Below are 24,619 nucleotides of genomic sequence, written 5' to 3' on the forward strand. Positions count from 1 at the left end.
AAATTTTTAATGCATTGGAAGCTATAAAATTGATAAAATAAAAACAATAATTACAAAGTTTATCAATTTTATAGATTCCAATACATTTAAAATTTAATTTGTGATTTTTGGTAGAAAATATTGTTTATGGTATAAAATTGTACTGAATGGTAGAAAAATTTTGTGATGATGACAACCCATCTTTTGTTTACAATTTTTTTTTTAATTTAAAATTACCTGCAGTACACCTGATGATGATTTTTTCGAAACCGGTCGTGTATTTAACAATTTTGTAATAAATATATTAAAATAAAGTGGACTAAGTGCAAGGAAAGTGTATAATTATTTAATTGAAGATGAATTTCCACCAAGAACTGACAGTACATTCAATATCATACATATAATAGTGTCATACTGCATACAATATAGTACCTAGTTATTAAATATTATAGTACCGTAAACGTATATTAGTGTAATATAGTAGTGTGAAGTCACACGGTAACCAGTTAAAACTAATTGACGTACTTATATCGAAGTAATTCTTTCACTAGTATTTTTAATTTCTGAAGGAGAATATGGAATGCTAATAATCAAAATTAGGTAACATTCTTCAATCAATAAATAGAACGCGATTTTTTAGCTTTTTTTGCTCTTTATCAATAACGGCAACAGGTAGGCACTTGGAATTTTCACCAAGACCTTAATTATATTATGTGTACTTTAATATATTTTAATAACAATATTAAAATAAAATAAAAATTTAAGGGGGGCTCCCATACAAAATCACTGTGGCGGTAGGGAACTCTTCGTGCGCGAGTCCGACTCGCACTTGGCCGATTATTTATTCGTATTTTTTTACTAATCGGACTCGCTCATGAATATACATACCGTTATAGAGCAAAATAGTCCAAAAATTGTGATTTTTGTATGGGAGCCCTCCTTATTTTTTTATTTCATTATTATTAATTATTAAAGTACACATATTATATACGTCCTTGGTGAAAATTTCAAGTGCCTAGCTGTTGCCGTTATTGAGATAAAGCAAAAAATCACGTTTATTGTATGGGGCCCGCGCGGCGGAATTGTGATATGACGTCACACCGTTACCGGGCGCCCGTGTCGGACAGTTACAAATTGTTTTGCTTATAAATCGGAAACTTATTAACGTATCCAAGTAATTCTTTCACTAATATTCTTTATTTTTGACAGAGAATGTGGACTGCTAATAATCAAAATTAGGTAACATTCTCCATTACCTACCATAGTTCAAAGACCTAAGTAACTATTCACCCCAAATTACGGTACCTTCAGAAGCTCGAGCATCTACGTGATCTACTGCTATTATTTATTAGCAATCCTTTTTATTTAATTTAAAAAAAATATCCAATATTGAAGCCATTGGACCTGATTCATGAAGCATTTATAATATTTATAATATCTATCAAATTAACAAAAAAATTAGCAACCTAAATAGCAACAGGTTACGAGCCACCTCAAGACCATTTGCATATCTAGTGGCAGTTGCGCCCATGGAATTAATATGTACTACTGTACGTAGCACATATTAATTCCATGGTTGCGCCAGATCTAAAAAATAAATAAGACTACAGCAGTTATCAATAAAATAGTTTAATTCATTTTTTCTCGTATGTTACGCGTTTACTTATCTAATATTTACAAAATTAATATTTACATAATATACCTGGTAACATATTTACAACCAAATAACAACATTAAACTTAATATTTACAAACAGTCTTGTAAAACGGGCAATAAACCTCATATAAAATTAACGGAGAAAAGTCTTTAATATGGACAATTTACACCCGGATGTAGAAACGAACAACTGTCTCCTTGTCGACAAGATCCTTTTCTTTGAAAATGTATACAGACAGCTTTTCGTCCACTTCTATTTCCGCCTCTGCCTCTTGGTGGTCCATCAAAACCACTGTTTCCTCTCCAGTGTCCATTAGCACGTCCTCGCATTGCACCGCGGAAATTATTTGGGCCAGAAAAAGAATCAGGCCCAGGGGGACCTTGAGGTCCTGGCATGTTAAAATCGCCAGGGAACATATTTTGAGGCATGTTAAAACCATCAGGTGGACCAGGAAACATTGGGTTTGGCCCACCAAACATTTTTGGACCCATCATCATAGTTTCATTGGGAACCATCATTCTAGGCATGTTTCCTGGTGCCATACCATTAGGTGGCATGACCGGTGGTATCATTGATCCCGGTATACCGTTAGGCATTACCGGAGGTACATTATTCTGCCAGTCACCGGGTAATAACGGTTGACCTTGAAATCCGGGTCCGACAGGAAATTGATTTGGTGGGAAATTATTTGGAAATTGTGGTATATTGGTTGGGAACATTGCTGGAACGTTGAGATTCGCATTAGCTGGTGGGTGTCCCTTGGGTTCAGGCCATGGCATATTTCTAAAATCACTGACATTCCCAGTCACATCATCTAGAGGTATCGGAGTTGGCTCGGAATATGTATGAGTCTCTACGTCTGGCTCGAATGGTGAATCTGGAATCATAGACTTGTGGAAATATAACGGCTGTAGCGTCCCCTTCTGACGGATTGCCTGGATGTCTTTCTCTTTACTATTCTTCCCATATTCAACTACTACTTGATCTGCACAGTCGACAAGAATTAAGTTTCTCCAAATAGTTTTCTCTTCCATTACATCATCATTGGTAAGATTTCTGGCCTTTTGGAAAGCTTCCCGCTCATGAATCATTTCTAAATGTTTCATATCAGTGAACGTTTTTGTAACATTTACTCTTTCGGTTTCATCCAATTCGAAGTATTGTATTTCTTCTAATTCTGAATCCGGTTTCCACTTAATACTTTTCTTTGGTCCTTTTCGTCTATGATAGCAGAGAACACCCTTTAGTCCGTTAATTGTCTTCGTATGGGGTTCAACTTCCATCTCTTCTTCTTTATCATTTACATTATTTTCTTCCCTTTGTGGAAGTTCTCCATCTTTCTCAGTTGTCTTTTTCTTTAAATCTTCTTCGTCAAGGGTATCCTGGTAAAATCTTGGGGGAACAGATTTGCCCTCATTCGTTGGAGTGTTTGGTGGAGAACTTTCATTAGAAGTACCATCTTTTGATCCACTCATTCTTCGTTTTCTCTTTTTGGGTTCTTTCTTGTTTGTGGTTGATGCATTCAAGGCGTCCATAAACAGATCGCTTTCTTGTAGCACCATAGCTGGAAACAAGAACAATTCATTAGATAATAATAAAAAAATAATGAACTTAAAACCGATACAACTACATAATATTGTGTAAGTCTTGAATGCATTTGATGGGTTTCAATTCTTTTTATATATTGTCAGTCTTTATAAGTCGGCTATAATTTATCCTTTACAGATTTAGTTGATAAAGAACTACAAACCACTACACCTTGGTAGGGCTTGTGACTGGCCTAACTTAAAAATGACGCGCCCCTCCCTCGTATGAATCGCAGTTACTGTACAGTTGACAACATTTTTCATTTACTATCAATTAGTGAAGTGGTGGGGCGCGTCATTTCAAATTAGATTAAAGCTCTATTATAAGGTTATAGGTGTAGTCGTTTGTAGTTCTGACTTCTTTATAATATTTTATACGTAATGATGAAGGTACATCTACAATATGCTATATTCTACATCCACAGGCCATCGTGTTAAACAATGAGCGAGGGAGAAAAAATGGGAAATCTTTTGGGCTTAATAACAGTTAAGTACCTATAAGTACATGTCTTGAACCGGTAAAATGAGAAGTATTTAATAGTAAGTATAATAATAGTAATAGACGGGAAGTTAAGTACCTATAGGTACATGTCTTGAACCGGTAAAATGAGAAGTATTTAATAGTAAGTATAATAATAGTAATAGACGTGAAGCATAATACAGGATAGTTTCGTTGCGGAAAGATTTACGGTTCCGACTTCCGGATTAACTAATTACAGCGCAACGGAGTTGAGGGTGTCATTAGTCTCAATAGAACACAATTTTCAGGGTTCCATACCCAAAGGGTAAAAAAGAGAGAAAAAAACTTCTGAAATTTTCACAGATTGTGTATGTCTGTTGCCGCTTTAACAATAAATACCTACTGTGTATTGTTTTTAACAAAATTAAATTAATATTTATTGTGAGTGGCTTCCATTCCACGTGATTTTATTGCCCTTTTATGTTAATTGTTCAATATTAACAACAGGTAGGCATTTTAAATTTTCGCAATATCCTCAATTATATTAATGTGAACTTTAAGTAATTAATAAAAAAATTAAAACAAAATAAATATTTAAGGGCGGCTTTCATACAAAAAGATATTATTTTTGCTCTATAACGGTACGGAACCCTTCGTGCGCGAGTCCAACTCGCACTTGGCCAATTTTATTCCTTGATGTAACGCGATGATTTACAGTAAAATACTAAGCTTCAGGCAATTGAAAGTCCCAACGTCGTGTTAAAGTTGTTTATAAATATTTAACAGTTTTAAATGATATTGATATTAAAATACCAGTATCAGGTAGACTGTAGAGCTACGGCTTTATATAATGGTATTGTACAGTAGTAGTAGGTTTGACCTGCGACGCAAAAATTATTGTCATTTGCATTGTTTCATTCGCACGTTGATCATTTCCATATAAAATTACTATTGCCGAGAGATATTAGCAAATTGGTTTTTACAGTAAGTTAGGACATAGTTTCAAACAAATACGACAGTCTTATCAACCTTATTACTAAGGCAGGAAGGTTCTATTATGGTATAACGGATTTGTCGTTGATCGTGCATCAATATTTTTAGCTGTCAATAGATAGGTACCTACGAACAGATATTAAACTCATGTTTTGAAATTGAGATAAGTATCTAAGTATAAACATATCAAAGTTATGTAATACATAGAAAACCTGCTTTGCCGGACGATAGGCTGGATGAATGCTTGCTTGAATAAGCCGTAGTAGCGTACCCTACCTTTTTGAAAGAAAGCTATAATGCATATTATATATGCATTTTTGGTAGTGAAAGCAAAATTAAAGATGATTATAACTTACGAACTACATAATATTATATAACAAAGAATTTATTTAAAGTGTTGAACTTAGCGTTTTACGGGGATCACTTTTGTTCCCGCCTATGTACAGTGGTGAGCCTAAGCAAAGCCCCATAATATTAAAGTTCCACCCTGTGACCTGTCGATAAACCAAAGGGAGATCGCAGACGACACACTTTTTGTGTGATCGAGTCTGCGGCGCACATACATGGTCGCGCCGTCTGCGATCTACCAAAATAAGATGATTTCCTCTTATACAAGCCTACGGGAATCTACGGCCTAGACCAGTGGTCCCCAACCTTTTTTTCATACGGGCAACAAACATGTTTTGGTCTTGTTGTCGCGGGCCGCAACAAAAAAAAATTTGGGTGAAAAATAACGATCTCCAAAATTAACGATTAACGGCCGTTCCCAATATTTGATCTATCTCTGGTTTTTCCCTACTAGAGATAGGAATAACTCACATTAGACATTAGAGACATATATTTTATGTCAATTGTGAGCTATTCCTATCTCGAGTAGGGCAAAACCAGAGATAGATCAAATATTGGGAATGACCGTTAGAAGTGACCAAAATTTCACGACTACATTATTTTGCCAGTGGGCGTGAATTTCAAAATGGTTAAACATCTCGCGGGCCACAGATAAGTTCCGGCGGGCCGCACGCCGCCCGCGGGTTGGGGATAGCTGACCTTGACCCTAGATGGCATAATCCATGCTATATTCATAGGTACTGATAAATAATTTTATGCGCGTCTTACTGCACTCGACTACTACCGGTCTCTTCACCCGTAGCTAAGCCGATTTTGATGATATTTGGCATGAAAATACTTTAAGAGTCCCGGGACTGAACATAAGATTTTATCTCGGAATATAAGGTTTCACTTTCTGGGCGATAAACGCATTATGGATCAACGCAGTTGCGAGCAACATCTAGTAATTTATGACGCTGATACAGCGATGAGTACACCGCTCGTTAGTCGTAAGGTCCTTCTATTAGTTACTGAGAAAAATCACATTTTATTATAAAATCAAAGACATGAAAATAACTCACTACTATGCCTAAATACTAAACTCTAAAGCGCTCGTTAAATATCTCTAATGAATTATTACTGTTTACATGCATACTAATATTATAAATACAAAAGTGGGCCTGTCTGTTACCTCTTCACGTACAAACCGCTGAACCGATTTTTCTGAAATTTGGCACCTTGAATCCCGGGAAAGGACATAGCATACTTCATGGCATCATCTAGTACAGTCTTTCCCAAAGTGGGCGATAACGCCCCCCTGTAGGCCCAGAAGGTCTAAAGGAAGGCGGTGTGGGACCCAGAAAAAAATGGGGGTGTTGTGTAGAGGCTTGGGGGTGATGTATTTCATCGGGATGCATTTTAAATTGAAACAAAGTGGGCGCTAAAAAATCATTTGCTCTTAAATTGGGCAGTAGACAAAATAAGTTTGGGAACCCCTGATCTAGTACTACATACTTTTCTTGTATATCTATTAAATTTTCTTTTATATTGAATATTTATAAGTAATAGTTAACTTCTTATAAGAGTGGTAACCACTGAATAAAAATAATACGATTAGGTCAGGTCATTCTTTTATATTACTTATCATCAAGATCTCTTTAAATATTTTAATTCTCTTGTGTTGACATTAATATTTTATAATATGTGCGCGTTTATAATATGCCCTATGAATTTATACGGCAGCTGCAGGCGAGGCAAGTACGACTGCCCGAAACGCACTTGCGGCTTTTATGCAAGACGAATATCCATGGGCGACGATAATTATTAATTATTATAGTTTTTCATCAGCCCCATTTGCCACCTATTACTTATATTAAAATAATATCTTATTATACATATTAATATTATAAGCATGTGAGTCAAACAGTAATAATTGGCTTCAAAACCACTGGACCAATTATGATGAAATTTATCACGGGGACAGTAATTTATCGTACAAGTGTCAGATGGCGCGGGATACTAGAATTGCGCGTACCTCGGTGATGCTTATAGGATATCTGCAAGAAAATTGATGATAAAGTATCGTAGAAATATTATATTTTTGAGATAAAGCTATGAACGCAGCGAGGCCGGACATATACTGTAGAAACTCGCGAGCGAAGTGGCGACGCCGTGTGCCGCGAGAGCCCGGGTGTCCTCGACACGGGATCTTCATTAGATATAACAAACATACGCACATACTAGTTATTGCAAATAATATTACAATTATTGTTTCATAAGAATCTTTTACTAATTTTAGGCATGCATGTTCATCAGTTGAATACGATGACTAATGAGGTTGCAAATAATAGTTGATACCGACTGCTCACCAGTTCGCTTCTAGTATATTTTTTTTTGGAAAAATTAAATGAATGTAAAAATAATAATAGGCACGGATAAAATAATGTAGCCAATTGCAGACAAATGTACACTTATATTTATAATAAATAAACACTTTATCGCATAACGCATTACACCAAACTCCTACTCATATAAAGTAAAATGTAGGTACTATCAGAGAAGTTGATTCCTAGGCAGATGGGGGACCTACGTAGTTTAGTCGCGTTAAGTCAAACCCAGCCGACAGATCACAATAATTAACATTGAATTGACATAATTCGACCAAATGACGTTGGTCTGTCAACTGCCTAGGAATCAATTTCCTCGATGTTACTTATTGAAAAGCTGTTTCGTACATTTGTTTAACGTTTGGCGTTATGAAGACGTGACCGACGACCGTGTGATGTAAATGGTGTGAATAATGGCGCACTTTCACTGGTCGATATGGACCGCATGGAACGCGCGGGAGATTTCTGAAATGCATGCCACGACCAATGAAAATGCGCCATTAGTTGTTATCTCGGTTACAGGGACTCCCCGTATGCTTTATACCGTATGAGTTAGCATTAGTGGTTAATGCGCCATAAGGATATTTATGGCGTAACGGCGCGTTCAAACGTGCGCGTTTCTACTGTGTCACAGAAAAAACGCGCAAGTCTGAAAGCACCCTAATGTGCCAAAAATATCTTAAAGGAAGGTATTACACGCATCAATATTATCACGGAATCGTGATAATATTGATGCGTGTAACACCTATCTGCGAACCTGCCAAAGGGTTCCGTTTGAACTTTGAAGGGCTTGCCCATGATGCTTACACTTTTTTTGGAGATCGACACTTTTTTTTATGAGCCTATGCAGTCCCACTGCTGGGCAAAGGCCTCCCCCAAGTCCTTCCATTCATCCTGACCGACACTTTACTAATAAAAGTAAAAATTATACCAAAAGAATTTAAAAAAGTCTGACCCGATTTCAAACCCCATGCCTTGTAACGAGCACCTGTCGAAAATTCTTATTACGCGTCATAAAAGAAAAAACCACGGTTTTCAGAAATAAGACCTAGATCAGTGGTACTCAGCCACAAACACGTTTAGGTCAACAACATTAGCAATTTAAAAAAAAAAACACAATGACTGCACTATTTTGCCGCTAGACGTAATCTTCACGAGGGCCACTGATAAAGCATGCGGCCCGCGGACTGCAGGTTGAGTATAGCTAGCTGATCTAGATGGATTTTTCTTCCGCAAAATCTACTAAACTTAATGGAATTGTATTTATAGTATTTTTATATTATATAAAATTAAACGTATAATAAAATTGCCTCGTTAAAAATAAAGTTACTGGCTGCAAATACTCTAAGGCAGTGGTATTCAACCTTTTTTTTTACAGGCCACAAACACCGAACACGTTTTGGTCCTGGTGTCGCGGGTTAAAAAATAACCTTCTTCAAATTTTGAGATTTTTAAAGTGGAAAAATTCTAACAATGTTCACGACTAGGTACACCATTTTGCGGACGGCGTGAATTTCAAAATAGGTTTACTTCACGCGGACCACTAACGAATCCCGGCGGGCCGCAGGTTGAGTAAAGCTGCACTTAGGCCTATGCAAATTGCAAACCATGTGAGTTTCATTCTGTATTCTCGGCAAATAATTTAATACAGAGGTATACCTACGGCACTAATGCACATGATAAACAGTAAGTACATAATATTATTACGTCGCAGGGCAGATATTAAACTAGGTACGTCTATTGGCACATTGCGCTTTACGGCCTACATAAAGCGTACCACCTTTACTGCTTTCATAATGCATCACATTTTTGAAAATTCGCAGCTTTTCATCTTTAGTAGGTATTATCTTTACATTATTTACCTTAGTTTTATATGTTAATCTACCTATATGTGTGGCGAGCATACACTATTCTATCACTATCTATATAATTATCTACAAACTGAAAAAACGTCATTTTATTCTGGTTGAAAATCTTTCTAAACGTTTTTAATTAGATTGATGTTTGTATGCAATAAGCATTTGCATGGTCATTCATGTTAGATTATTCACTTTATTTTTTGATTAATCGAGGAATACATAAGTATTAATAAATACATAAGCTTTTCCTCTAAGCTCTACATAAGTAGAGCTTAGAGGAAAAGCGCTTCACATAGTACCTAGCACCTATGGCTAATTTATTCCCGTAGCTGCCTGCATCTTCAAACTATTAGCCGGTTGGATTCTTTTGCGTTGACCATATTTAGCGCGTTTGTCTATCCTCTTTCAAAAACGGATTTGTTATGTGTTGTACTTTGTTGTTGAATACAACACAAAGCAAAAATTTAAATGTCGAAGAAATTTAGAACTAACAACCTATAACCCATTTTAGGAATTCCTAAAAAAGTATTTCAAAGCCCAAGAGGAGTCCCAGGAATTTAGTGTAATATCCATTAAGGCTTCGGCAAAATGGACTAAGAATTAACATTAAAGGTAGCTTTTATGTATGTAGGTAGGTACATGCATTGTGCCAGGACAAGAATCCAGACTCTATTATTATACCTTTGTCCCCTCAACGGGTTTTAATCTTTAGTTATTAAAGCTACCAACCAACAGGCTATTAAGCGACTTTTTTAATTAAAAAGATCTCTAGCACCCAAGTTATCTAACAGAGTTTAGATTACGTATATTATGTTATGTAATAAGACTAATAAGGTTCAGATTTGATCAACAATAATTGCTTTTATTGCACAAAGTTGGGTCGCCGACAGATTCGTTTAAGTGGGTACCACGTTTCGATTCTATTGGCAGTCTTCCACACTGTAAAACTCTGGAACGAACTGTCACCAGCAGTATTTCCGGACCTATACGAGGTACGACCTGCAAACCTTCAAGAGAGCGTATTCCCTCTTAAAAAAGGCCGGCAACGCACCTGCAGCTGTTCTGATGTTGCGAGTGTCCATGGGCGACGGTAGTTGCTTTCCATCAGGTGACCCGTTTGATCGTTTGCCCCCTTATTTCATAAAAAAAAACAAATTTCAAAAGGGGTACACAAACTTTGTACGCGAACGCACCTAACATCAGCTACCATTATGAGTTTTATGAATATTTACCTAATAAATGCAAGTAAATACAAAATTATTCACTACATTAAGTAGAGAATAATTTAGATCAAAAAGTAAAAACCTAGTCCTAGTGCAAATCACTTAGTTTAAAATAATTTCAGGTGGCACCAGCGGACTTTGGCCTTTTTAGTCTGGATCTATGTGAAAAATGCTCGCACTGTATTGTTAAGAAAAAAATTAACTCGTATAATATAACGCGACGGAATTTCGGCATGGTGTGTCATCTGTAATTTAAAATACATTGCAGGCGGAATCAAGCCCGAACTTCCGCCAGAAATTCGGCATAGTGTGTTTATACGCTTATAATGATAATAATCTCCAGCTATTTATAATACCCCAGTAGAGTTAGATTTTTTTTTAAATTAATTATTAAGTATAGTCAGAATTTTTTTGCACCGGTGTATAGAGGAGGTCATAAATAGCTTAAATTCAAAAACTCGACCAAATCCGACGAGTGCGTTAGCCGCCAAATTGGTTTGAAGGTCCAATCTTTTTTAGCTATATTTCCTTTGTTTTATTTTTTAAAGAAAATGATAAGGATCAAATTTGTTGCAAATTTCATTCCTTACAACTTTAGTCCTTATAATTATATTGTAAAATCAATATTTACGGAAATAACTGCAAAAAACAAGTCAAAGTATAATTTCGACCTGTTCGACTGTATCGCGATTATTGTCAAATACAGAAATAAAATTGTAGCTTGTAGCTCATTAAATTAACCACAATTAAAATTAAGACTTCGCTGTCTGTCTCCAGGCTTCAAGAACGGTGATAAGCCTGAAATTTTCAGATATTATGTATTTTGTTTCCCTCTATAACAACAAGTATTAAAAACATATTATATTTAATATTTGATGGGGCTCCCATATAACAAACAGGCTTGTAGTGGCATTTTTTGCTCTTTATCAAAAATAGCAGCACCAAGACAATTAAAATAAGCATAAAATATTTAATTGTATTTGTACTTTAATAATTGATAGTAAAATTAAAGTAAAATAAATATTTAGGGGGCTCCCGTACAAAAAGCACAAATTTTTGTCTATCTTTGCCTTATAATGGTACGGAATCCTTCATGAGCGAGTCCGACTCGCACTTGGCCAATTTCTTAATAATGATTCAGGTATAGGTTGTGCCGTAATTGTTATAGGGTCTAATTCATGATCCGAAATATTCAGTTTTATCCAGTCGCTTGGGTCCCGGTACATTTACCATAGAGGTGTAGGAGCTTAACCTTTTAATCCCCAAGCGGCCGGATCCGGCCGCCACAGATTATACTACAGCCATTCCGTCTACACCCAAGCGGCCGGATGTGGCCGCGCTCTTTCGTTCGATTGAATTACGTATTTCGTTGACTTAGAGACTACTTTTGTATGAAGAAGTTTGGTTAGTTATGATCTACGATAAATTTGCCACATTCTGCATGCAAAATATTATACAATCTGTGGTCGACGAATATTTGTCAGTCATTTGAAAATCGTGAATTTTTCGTGTGTGTTCTGCCATGTTGTGTTGTTTGTTTGATATTATTGATGGATTTAACGAATGTAAGTAGTAAAATAGTTTAATTTATTAATTATAATTTATAAATAGTTTTAGATAATCATTTGAAAGAAATATTTACATCGTAATAACTTCTAGTTTACACGAGAAAATTTGGTTGTTATTTATGTGATTTGAACGCGATTTGTTTAATATTTTTGTAAATAATTGACGTTAAAAGCGTATATTATCGTGTACAAAACGATTTAGATCCTAGTAATAGTATATAATGGTATCGTTTTAGTAAAATAATCAAGATAAAAATTACCTATTTATAACGGCTTTTTGCCGGCCGCAGCCATTTTGAACTTTATTTGTATTGCACTAAGGACGAAGTTTGCTTGTGTATAATACCAAAACCGGTTTTTATTACTCTTATCTCTTATCTGTTTATTGATAACAAGTTAAGTTATTTCAAAGAATTGTTTACATAAACAGTTTGTATAGCTCTGTGTTATTGAGATTATAATAATGTATTCATATATTTGTTGCGAAATAGTTAGAAACATAGATTTCAAAGTTTACAGTGATGAGACAAATATCACATCTGACTAAATACTATATTATGATGGCTTGATAGATAGAAAATTTAACATATATTATAATATTTTTCACTCAAACATAAAATATGGATTAGATGTAAGGTTATTACATTATTTGTACAAAGAGGGTAGGCCGGGTGCCATTTTTTTTTTGCAAACCACGTACCCTACATTTTTGCAAAGATTTTGGCACTTACTGAAGGGTTAAATATTGATTTCTAAAAAGTCATATGGATCAAATTTGTAGGAAATTTAATGATCTGTCACCTACAACTTTGTTTCTATAATAATTACTTTCGCTAAATTCGATAATATTTGACATTGTTACAAGTGAAATTATACTTTCTTTTTTTTGTATTTATCTCCGTAAATATTGATTTTACAATGAAAATTATAATAATTCAAAATATAAAAAATTAAATTTACAAAAAATTTAGTTCTTATCATTTTCGTAAAAAATAAAATAAAGGAGATACTTATAGCTAAAAAAAGATAGGACCTTCAAACCAATATGGCGGCTAACGCACACGTCGCATTTGGTCGAGTTTTTGAATTTAAGCTATTTGTGACCTCCTCTAAACACTGGTGCAAAAAAAAATTTAACTATAATTAATTTCAGCTTCCCATACAAGGCTGAAATAACCCTACTGGGCTATAAGTTAGATATGCAAAATACCTACGATATCGCCCTTAGGCTAGAAGTTTTCACCCTTTGGGTACGGAACCCTAAAAAGGTTGAATACCACTGTTAACTAAAGCGAAAATAGAAACCTTCCCAAGTAAAGCGTATAATATCATTTTAAGGTGACGCCGCGTTAAAGTAAAAAATCGTTTTGGATATTATGTTTTAGATCGCTTGAAAACTAGAAATAGGAAGAAGAAATGGAAAGGGAATGGTAAGCGACAAAATGGTTTCTATCGCGTAATTTAAAAACCATAAATATATTTCATATAAGATATGGGCAAATAAATAATAATATAGTGTACCTATGCTTAAACTAATCTATGTAAGAATTTTGGAAGCTTAAATCACTCTCCACTGTTGGCAAAATTAGAATCCCTGTTTTTATAGAGGTCTTTATGATTAATTATTCTGTGATATAAAAGTTGACCAATCGTGTTATGCTATGGGTAATTCAAAGATAAAGACATGATGAATACTGACAATGAACTTTAATTTCTTAGCTTTAGTCATTGTTGAGAAAAATCGATATCGCTGCAGCCAAATTATCAAGGCGTCACCTTAACGAGAGAGTTGTTGCTACTGTCTTATTTTTTTCATTTCATATACCGTTTCAATACATTTTGATCTAGAAATGTGAACAAAGCACAGTATGACCGGCTATAATGTTACCAAACTAAATACCTATCACGTAGCCCTATATCGGCTATACTCAACCTGCGGGCCGCGGGAACTTTATCAGTAGCCCGCGTGAAGCATTTTGAAATTCGTCCACGTCCACCGACAAAATAGTGCAGTCATAAAAAAAATCCACTAATCACTAATTTCATCATTTTTTAACCCTTATTTGGTTGCGGCCTGCGTCACTAAGGTCAAAATGTGTTTGCCCGTATAAAAAAGGTCGAGTACCACTGCCATATGTATCAATAGTGCAATTATTATATAAACAAAGACAAAGAATATTTATTCGAGTTTCATTGTTCATCCACCTTTAGATCGAACATCGGCATGGAGTAAAATTTTATCTCTTCCTACTGTAATTTATATTACTTTTATTTGTATATTTATTGCGAAAAGAATAGCATATATATCTATTAATTCTTAAGTAGCGCGTTACCACTTGAAAGCTTACTTTGTAGTCCTGAGACTACAAAGTAAGCTTTCAAGTGGTAACGCGCTACTATAGAATTAATATTCAAGTAAGTCTGAGGTTTATAATAATATTGTTTAATGCCTCAGATTCATATTTAAACGGTTAATATTAACTGCCGTTTCGCCTTATTAACTTTAAGTAGAGTTGCCAGGCGTCCGGATAACGCCGGACAGGCCGCCAGGATAAATAAAATAAATAGGAAATCTTTGAATATCGTGTATAATATGTAAATTGGAAAGTTATAGCAGTTATTTGCCTGCTTTTACTTAGTTTCGAGGACACCTTCATTTTATCTTGATTCAAGGATATAATCATTTTGTTTGAACAAAAATAAAGCCTAACTGCTGCTCCCACTCAGAGATATTCAATGATTGTATATATGAAATTTAGCTATTAAAATATAAAGGCTTAGGGGGGTATTACATTATCATTTATATGTAATCATTTCTATGATCATATATAGGATCCAATATAATATATGATCATTTGATCATATCTGCATATTACATTATCATATTTCATTGATCCTATTTTACGTAATATGTGGTTTCAATAGCCAATGGAGAGCGCTAACGCTGACAGGTATTGACGTCAGGGTTACTAGATCTCAGAGAATTCGATTTGTCAAAAGACATTGTCATTTTTAATATGGCTTGTTTTTTGTTATTTCAGCAAGATTATCCAAGTATATAATTAGAAAAATAATTACATTACATTATTTGAAACATATTAACGAACAAGAAATTAAACTCTTTTTTATATTAAATAACTGGCAACACCTATTTCTATGACCGTATTGGATCCAATCTCTCAGCAAATGTCAAAAATCTATGATCAAGGAAGAAATGAATCATGTCTATATTACATATTCCAATATCATTGACTCAATGATCTCGGATCCAATATATATGATAATCTAATATCCCCCTTAGACAGAAAAAAAAAAACTGTCGAAAATAAGTTCACTGCCGCACTCAGTGGCATAATAATTAGTATTTTTTTTAATTGAGCCGGTCCCTAGAGATCGATTGCATTGTGCAATATCACACTTCAATTAATTTATTGAATAGTTTAGTTGACAATGAGATTGAAGGCGCGCGATGTTCAATATCAACCCTAGACGGTCAATACTATTACGCAACAGCCAACACGTGATATTGCGCAATAAAATTGCTCGTCTAGGGGCCCGCTTAGCCTCATACATTATCTGTCAAACTCTTCATTAAATTGAAGGTTAATCATAATTAAAATGTCTCCGAGTAGGGCGGTTACCTAATTTCAAAACCTTCACACGCTAAGTTATCATTGAATTTCTCGTAATGCGGCCGTTAACATTTTATTAGACTTTATACCCGGGTCAATTAAGACAATTGAATTTACTTGACGTCAGTAATTCTCATGTCTTACACGTAACACGACCGACAAGGTTTTAAATCTAAAACTCTAAAACCTGTTCTTTTCCCTTATAAAATATAACGTAGATCATAGACCTATATATTCTGTAAAATTATGTACCTATTCTAATTCTATAAAATCAATATTAATATACCTACGCGATTGAGTGCACACGAGCACGCATCATGCACATAATAATAATAAGTGCTTTGTCTTCTATTCCTTTTACTAATAAAAAATATTCACGAAGCATTTAACTGTCCAAGGTCCGCTGTCTTTGTCATAATATGACAATCACAATGTGCCCGTCAGGAAGACCTTGTATAATTATTATTTTCTGTGCAACTATTTTTATGAATAAGGGAGTATTTATTGAGTAGTGTACTTCTTAAATATAAACTAATCTGTTAGAAACTTGGCGCTAGAGCAATTTTTGTTGTACGTTAATATCCGTCGATTATGAAACGATAAGCGTTTCGCCTTTATTATTAGTAGGTACCTAGTATTTATTTTTATAGAGCCTTGCTCTGTATTTAGAATCATAACTTCCTCCTCTAAATCGTGTGTTATCTTAAGTTTAATCACCCAAATAAATATTTACTTTAAGGAAAACTTTACCAACATGGAGTTATAGGAGAGGGTTGTTGGTCTAAATAACTACATATTCGTCATTTCGACACATTGTACTACTGTTTACCTATATTTAGAATTAGATAGATCAGAATAAGCCATAAGCTTTTGATTCTTTGACCACATAGAATATAAGCATTGCAGATGATTGAAAATTTTTTTATCTCAATTTTATTACGTCCATCTCCAAGCCGTGCAGTTGCATCGGATGTCCACAATAGCACTTCCATGAGTCTTCGGGTTGGCTCACTGAACTGCTGGTGTACCCTTCTTTCACCTTGTTGTCTTTGAACAGATACAGGTCAGTATTCAACGAAAGAGTCAAATGAGTTCCAGTCTTTATTTAAAAAAAATATTACATGTTTAAGGGAGTTACCATTTTTGAAACCCATCAAGTTATGCATTTTAGACTTACCACAGGGTGAATTGAAAGAATATAGAAGATTTGTCGTAAAGATGACAATAGCTTGACCTGAAAAAATAAAATATGTTAATAAAGGGTTTATATAGTTAAATTTAAAATTATACTTACGTTTCGGTTTAGGGGGAATTAATTTTATAGCCCCTGGCTTGTCCTCAATTGTTTTTGGTTTCTTTTCTGGAGGGGTTTCGTTATGAATTGGTGATGGTCTTTTTGGTATAGATACTGTTGGCGGCAACGGCGGCAACTGCTTCTTAGTTAATAAAGAAGCTCTTGATGGTGGTGGTTGAATTTCTTCTTCTAAACCATGTTTCCTGAATTTGGAATGGAAAGTTTTTACAGTCTTGGGTTTTGGATCTTCAGGTTTTCTAACCTCTATGGAAATAGATGGTTTCTCCCGTTTTACTTCACTAAGCTTAGGAATTTTTCCAAGTTTTTTAATAGATGGACTCAGTGGCTTGCCAACTACCTCCAAGCTTGACTTCTCTTTATCTGATACTTTCTTTTCTTTCTCTTTACTCTTTTCTTTATCTAAAGATGTGTCAGATTTCTTTTCATCTTTAGACTTACTACTTGAAGATGTTTTTTTGCTGCTGCTAGAACTACCACTACTTGATTTTGACTTTGAGCTGCTTGATGATGAGGAATGTCTATCCTTATCTCTTTTCTTATCTTTATCTTTGTCCCTACTGCTACTGCTGTGTCTACTTTCTTTTTGATGTTTATCACTGGATGATTTTGATTTACTTGAATGCTTTGAAGAACTGGATTTTGAACTGTCACTGCTCCTTCTTTCACTCGTTTTATCTTTATTTTTACTTTTAATACTTTCATTTACCTCAGCTTTGAGCTCTGAACTTGCTGATTTAGTATTGTCATCAACTTGTGTTAGCACTTGTTTCCCATTCTTTAGGGATATTTTTAACACAGGTAAGGTTTCAACTTCTTTATTTGATTCACCCTTTTCATCAGAGATATCATTTATATTTTCTGTGCTATTATTATGGCTTGTATCTTCAATATTACTTTCAGAACAATCTAAATCTTTATCAGATTGCATTTCCGATATTTTTGTTTCATCGTTATCTGTTGCGTCATTGGAAGCTTCTGGCATATTATGAGATTTAATTTCACTACATGTTTCAGACACAATTTTTGGTATGTCACTTATTGATACAGGATGAGACTGTTCTCCTTTTACAGTTTTTAGCCACTGTTCTACTAGTTTTGAAGCTAGCGCTTTAATCACTACAAAAGAAAATAAAACATTAAAATACATACAAGCTTTTCCAGACAAAAAAATATGTTTATATAGTAATTTTATGTTAAGTAGAAAAACAGATAAATATAATAATTATTGTGATAAGGAAATGGAAGGTCCCTCGCCATAATAATTTAGTATGTGTTAAATCAAATAGTTTTCAATAGAATGTTATTAAAAATATAGGGCAAACCATTCTCAAAGTATACAAAATGATTAATGATATATAAATGGTTAACAAAAATGTCACTAAAGTATCAATTAATGTATTTAACAAACAGCTATTTAAAAAGTAACTTACCAAAGTCATTTTCATCTTTTGACAATTCCTTTACAAGTTTGGGACAGTTGTTGGACTTCAGTCTGTCAATATCAACTGGGCACAATAACAAAAGCTCCAGCAACTCCTTCACGAGCGGCCAATTTTTTGCTACAATGCCTTCAGTCAGCCACATATGAAGCAATCTCCAGCCACCGGAACCCATGAATACATCTAAGAGATTTGTTTCTGTACACTTCAAAATTTGTATGTATATACATTTTGAGACAAGTTTTTTTGAATACTGAGTCATCAATCTGAAAAAAAAAATGGTCACTTGTTATGGTGATCTAGAATAAGAACTGGGATACCATAAAATGAAAAAATTATTATATGAAAGTATTAACTTGTAGGTCCATAAAAAGAGACTGGGCAATTTAGTCTCAACTGAGAATCAAATTATCTGATGATTACACTAGTTTGATAAGTGCTTTTAAGGTATATATTAACAATATTACTAAAATAAATATTTATAAAATTATTTAGTATTACAAAAAAAATATAAAATGTATATTTACAGTGCCAGCCTTTCCACTTCATCTGTGCTCTTGATACCTCCATTGGGTAACAAAACTACACTTAGGCAGTTAAGAAGCTTCTTTGGATCCATACGCGGCTAAAACAAAAAAAATATTAATTTACTTTAATTTATTAAGTTGTGCAGCCCTATTATGACTTTCAATTAGAAGGACATAATAGTTGTTATTTTGGCAAGTTTAAAATGGTGAGACTGCACTACATGACACTGCGGCGGCTAGTGCGGTCTCACCTTTACTTCTTCAAAAAAAGGACTTGTATATGTAATATTTCCAGAACTGCATAGTTTTCGTATATCGTTGTTGCGTCTTAGTTCATACATAATAAGATTTGCCACCATACTGCATTTTTAATTTATTGATACGTCCAACCATCATTGAATAAAATGGTTTATTGTTTACCCCTGAAAATTTGACTAAAACACATACAGGATTTGGCAGGCGCAACGACAATATGTTAGTCTACATCAGCTTCTGAACAAATGTGCTGAATTTCAAAAGTGTATACTTTCAAAAGTGTATATGTATTAATTATTATGTATGTATGTTTTTATGTTTGTGTTTGGATCTCTGGAACCACAAGTCCGATTCAAGTGATTTTTTTTTGTTGTACGAAACATTGTTGAACTTAGGGAATACTGCAAGTTTCATCAAAATCAGTTCAGTCGATCGGTTTTATATTTTAATATACTACATGTTATTATTCAATTGTCAAATAACTTTTACCTGAGAAATAAAAAGGGCGGGTTTGGTGCATATTATCGCGACAGTATCACTACTGTATCGCTATAAAAATTCACTGTGTGCAAGGGCCATGATAATGTAAAAACTTTAATATAAGACCATTGTCCTATCAGAGAAGTTGATTCATAGGCAGATTGTGGACCTACGTAATTTGGTTGTGTTATGTCAAATCCAGCCAACAGATCTCGATTAACATTAAGAGCCTACTGTCAAAGCGCTAGCCCTGCCGACACACAATGCTATCCTTCAATTGTGATACAATGATTCCATAAATCATGCTCCCGGGCAATGTGCTTTACACTGCAGCTAATAGAAAACAATATCGCGTAACAACGGTTCCCGCTTTATAGCACGCAAGTAAAGGTCGTAAGTCCTAAAAATGTTTTTGATGATTACTTCAAAATTAAATAGAATACTAATATTTCCTTTAGCTATTATTTTATCAAGTGTGTGATTGTATTAGTGCAAGTTATTTAATGATAGTAACTCAATAAGTGTAACAGATTTTTGTTGAAAAGATTCATAATTTCGATAAAAATATACCTATTGAGTCAAAATAAGTGAATTGTGTTTTCCGTTAGCCAAATATCAGATAAATATACAATGATTATATAAATCTCAATTTCATTTGAGTCAATCGTCCAAATCCTCGGTTGATCAAGACGTGCCTCGCCCGAGGCAAACGCACGCGCTGCGTCGCCCGAGCGTGCCGCGTCACGAGCCGAGCGTCGTCAGTTTTTGTCGATGCTCAAAGGCGCCTCGGTACGTTAGCCGCGCTCACTCAAGACGATAGTGTTTTGCCTCACTTATTTGTTGCTTGTTAGTTGTGCGTTTCAAGTTAAACTGAGCGTCAATGCTGGCTAAGCTTTGCGGTTGCTCGGCCTTGCCGCGCGAGGCAGCCGCGGATTAGAAAACTTACAGATGTCTGAAGCTGCTCACTTGGATAGACGTGCAAGTAAGTAACTCGCATGTCTATCACCCCTCATCAGAGCTGAGTGGAGCTGTGTTGCGAGGAATGTGTTTTAGAAAACCAATAGCGTCGCCGCGCTGAGCGATGTCATGGCAATGAAGCAATTCTATTGGTTTTCAAAAAGACATTCCTTGCAACACAGCTCCGCTCAGCTCTGGTAGAAACAGAGCCTTAAGAGGCAATATACATAAATTAAAAGTTAAAGGACATTTAAACTAAAGTTTAGCCACTTCAAATGTGCTTAAAGGTACGCTTAAGATGGTACGCTTATACGGGCAACTAAAATTGCTAAATTGCAGTCAATTCTCGTCAACTATGACGTCACGACTACATCAAGCAATTTGCGGCAACAAGAAGCAATATGTAAACCAATATGTAAACCTTGCTCAGGAATCCCTCGACTCCCGCAACGTGGTTAAAAGATTGAAAAGAAACCACTTATTTCACTGATTAGAGTATGAAGCTCTGGCTTCAAATCCTCTTAAACGCCATTCAATCATTCAAAACGTCTAATCATAGTCTGGCGACTGATTGTAGATTGAATACAAGGAAAAAAAAAAAAGAAGCAATATTGCGCAATACAATTGCCAGCGGGGCTAAAATTGTCACCATTTAGCAATTCCTCTCAATCAATTCAGCAAATGAATTGTCAAAACTGTCAAACTGACAAATGTCAAATCAGTACAAAAATACAGAAATGAATTACAAGCAGAGTTGCATTTTGCGATTTTAGAAAAATGAATCATATTATGATTCATATCATGATACTTCAAAGTGACCATTTTAGCCCCGGTGGAATGACCAAGCCCATCGGATATACGTCAATTTGTATCTGCGACATTGAGCGATATGAAATATCTGGAGCAATTAGAAGCAATATCGCAGAAATAATTGCCGCAATTTATTGAAATTGCTCCATATTGCTCCACCAATTGTTCCAGATCGATCCATTTGTGTCGCCGAGCAATTATTGCTCGTGTAAGCGCATCGTCAAATAGGTAAGCTTTCAAATTATTGCAATAATCATGCAGCAACACACAGGACGAAGTTTCACTTTCTAAATCAGTGGTTCTTTACCGGTGGTCCGCGGACCACTGGTGGTCCCTGGAGGCATTCCAAGTGGTCCGGGAAGCCATCCAAATAATAATAAGTGACGTGACGTAATGAGTCGAAACAACATTTAGATTTTTGCCAAATAAAAAATAAATTAGTGCTAATTATTATTATCAAGTGCTTGTTTTATTTATCAAATAACTCTTAATTTAGGTAAACCAAATGGGTGGTCCCCGGCAAGACAGACATGACATAAAATGGTCCCTCATGACTAAAAGGTTAAAAACCACTGTTCTAATTTAGACTCGTGACTCGTGAGCGGTGAGTTCAATGTCCAACTACACACGGCTGACGTCATCGATCAATCGAAAGACAATCGAACATTTACATTTTTGCCAAAACTTATGACTTACTATTATTATTATATGTTATTATATATTATGTTTGAAACATTATCTCATGTAAATAATGTTGAGGAGTAATTTACGAAAGAGTTTGGACTTTGGGATGAATTATTAATAAATACGGTTTAGGCATCACAATAGTTTTATCACATTCGCGTGTAAAATTTACGCCTTGTAGATATTAACAGAGTAAAATCACTTACCATGTTTATAAATTTATGAAGTAATTCCTATAATCCGAAGTCTGTTGCGCAATAAAAATGTGCCACGCCTCGTGCCTCAGTAATAGACAAAATGGCGGCTCATCTTTGTTTTACCATTCTCCGGCAAATTGGTGAAACACATTGAGGAAAATCCATAACAGACTATCGATTAAACACACTACTAAATATCACTAACGGAAAGTCAAAGTTCTTTACAGAAATGGTTTATTGGCAAATGGTCTGTCGTCTGCAGTCAAACAGGCGCTTATGAGCCTCACTAAACGTATACGTAAATGTTCTATCACTATATTGATTATAAAGGTTATAGACATAAATAATACAGTTTTTTTCTCTATAAATCTACAAACTTATTTCTAAAGTTCAGTATTTTAATAAGTTTTCATCGGTTCCTTTGTGTAGGTACCGATCAACGAAAACGCCCACGTCGCACCGAAGCTGAATCCCGATTCCGACTCCATCCGACTCATTTCCGTTTGACCCAAATAACCATAGACCATAAGAGAGTTGCCAATGCTAATTTATCAAATTCCCCAAAAATGCAAAATATCAAAATCCATGACTTGGAGAAAAAGACTAGTATATTTAAGAGGGCGAATATAACAAAAAATCAAACATATTTCTTCTCTCTCCACTATTACTATGTGTTTCAATCAAGAAGCCTCTTCACTAAGTGCAAAAATCTTTGCAAAAAGAGTAGGTACCGGTAAACCGGAGTGAATAGAATTGAAGGGGGCAATAGGAAAAAAACTTAGAATAAGTTTTAATGTTTTTTATGGCAAACTCGTTATCCCCAGTAAAAAAACCCGCAACTTTATAAATTTGTTGATATCATTCTCCTTAGTCTGGCAAATTTTTATGTGTGGCTACATCGCTAAAACTGCCAAAATTTAATTTCAAAGTTGACAACAAAACAAGTCGTTGTAGACGAGCGAGTTTGAACCTCCGTATTTCGGTGAATTTTGGTCATAATTGTTTATAGTTTTCTTCAAATTGCGGTCAGTGCTGTTAAAATGTATTTAACGCTTCACACCACGTCAGTCTGGCCCCGTGGTAAGTACCTGAAGGACTTGTGTTACGGGTGCCAGACAACGGAAATATATTTAATACTTTTATACTATAAATACATTTAAGATTTTTATTATATGATACACATATTTATAATACACATCCATGACCCAGGAACTTCGAAAACTTTTTGTTCCGTCGGCGGGATTCGAACCCGCGACCCCCGGCTTGAGCTACCAACGCGCTCATCACTGAGTCACAGAGGTCATCAATTATGTTAAGGGCCTGTTTCACCACTTCCAGATAAGTGCCGGATACTTAACTTTCTCGACATGTAAGTATGGAGAATCTGTCAAAAAAGTTGTGGATAGCCTATCCGCCGGTACGTTAATCAGGAAGTGGTGAAACAGGCCCTTACTGTGTTTAATTTTTTTTCTATTGGATTTTAAATTTTTATAAATAAAAATTACCAATTTTTGTACGAGTATATTTTTATTTATTATACGATTATCACCTTGTCACGTCAGTACATATCCCTTTTTTCATAAAAAAGCGTGGATAATGATTAATAGGTATTTTTTTGTTGACTTTAATACAGATTTTATACAGAAAATTGATATAATATGACATACAGATTTTATACAGATTTTAGCAATTCCCACTACAGATAAAAGGTCGAAACCATCTGGCAACACCGGGCTTGTCACTCAAAAATCTGTCATCGTTCCTAGTGTATGTGTTGTAGTAAGTATGTGTAATGTTTTATTTGTTAATAAATGTATGATAAAAGCATAATTTCAAAATATTATTATCTCGATGCACTCCTTCACCATATAAACTATAACTATGCAAAATTTCATTTACCTACGTTTCCCCATTTTTCGTCAAAAGGGATACAAAGTTTTTCGCTTGCGTATTAATATAATATAGATATTATTATTCATAATCGACTTTTAACTGACAAACTAAGGATGCACATATTCTTTCAATTAAATTTCTTATTTCGGTATCCATAGTGTAAAATAAAATTCGGTAATTCACTCATAATATAAAGGATTGTCGATATAATAATATTATAACGACAATCCCAATTATTTTCTAATCAACTAGAGAACCCCCGTAATTTAGGGAATTCCGCACAAATTGGTAGCCCTATTCCATAGACAAGGATACAGATAAAGCAAAAAGTTCAGGCAAAAAATACGGTATCGATTTTTAATCTACTATTAAATACTCAGTGGTAGCCCGT

The 24,619-nt window shown here is 34.8% G+C and overlaps 1 protein-coding gene across 1 annotated transcript; it reads right to left on the reverse strand.

The window, feature by feature from the left end:
- Positions 1–1,594: 1,594 nt before the first annotated feature.
- Positions 1,595–22,805, reverse strand: LOC121732703 (serine/threonine-protein phosphatase 1 regulatory subunit 10). Its single transcript, XM_042122660.1, has 5 exons — positions 22,345–22,805; positions 18,953–19,050; positions 18,417–18,691; positions 16,966–18,102; positions 1,595–3,200 (listed from the first exon to the last, which is right to left on the reverse strand). The coding sequence occupies exons 1-5, from the start codon at positions 22,345–22,347 to the stop codon at positions 1,786–1,788; spliced, it is 2,928 nt and encodes a 975-aa protein (XP_041978594.1). The 5' UTR covers positions 22,348–22,805; the 3' UTR covers positions 1,595–1,785.
- Between the last annotated feature and the right edge of the window lie 1,814 nt (positions 22,806–24,619).

The sequence above is a fragment of the Aricia agestis genome, chromosome 1 (genome assembly GCF_905147365.1).
Source record: "Aricia agestis chromosome 1, ilAriAges1.1, whole genome shotgun sequence".
In the NCBI taxonomy this organism is placed as follows: Eukaryota; Metazoa; Arthropoda; class Insecta; order Lepidoptera; family Lycaenidae; genus Aricia; species Aricia agestis.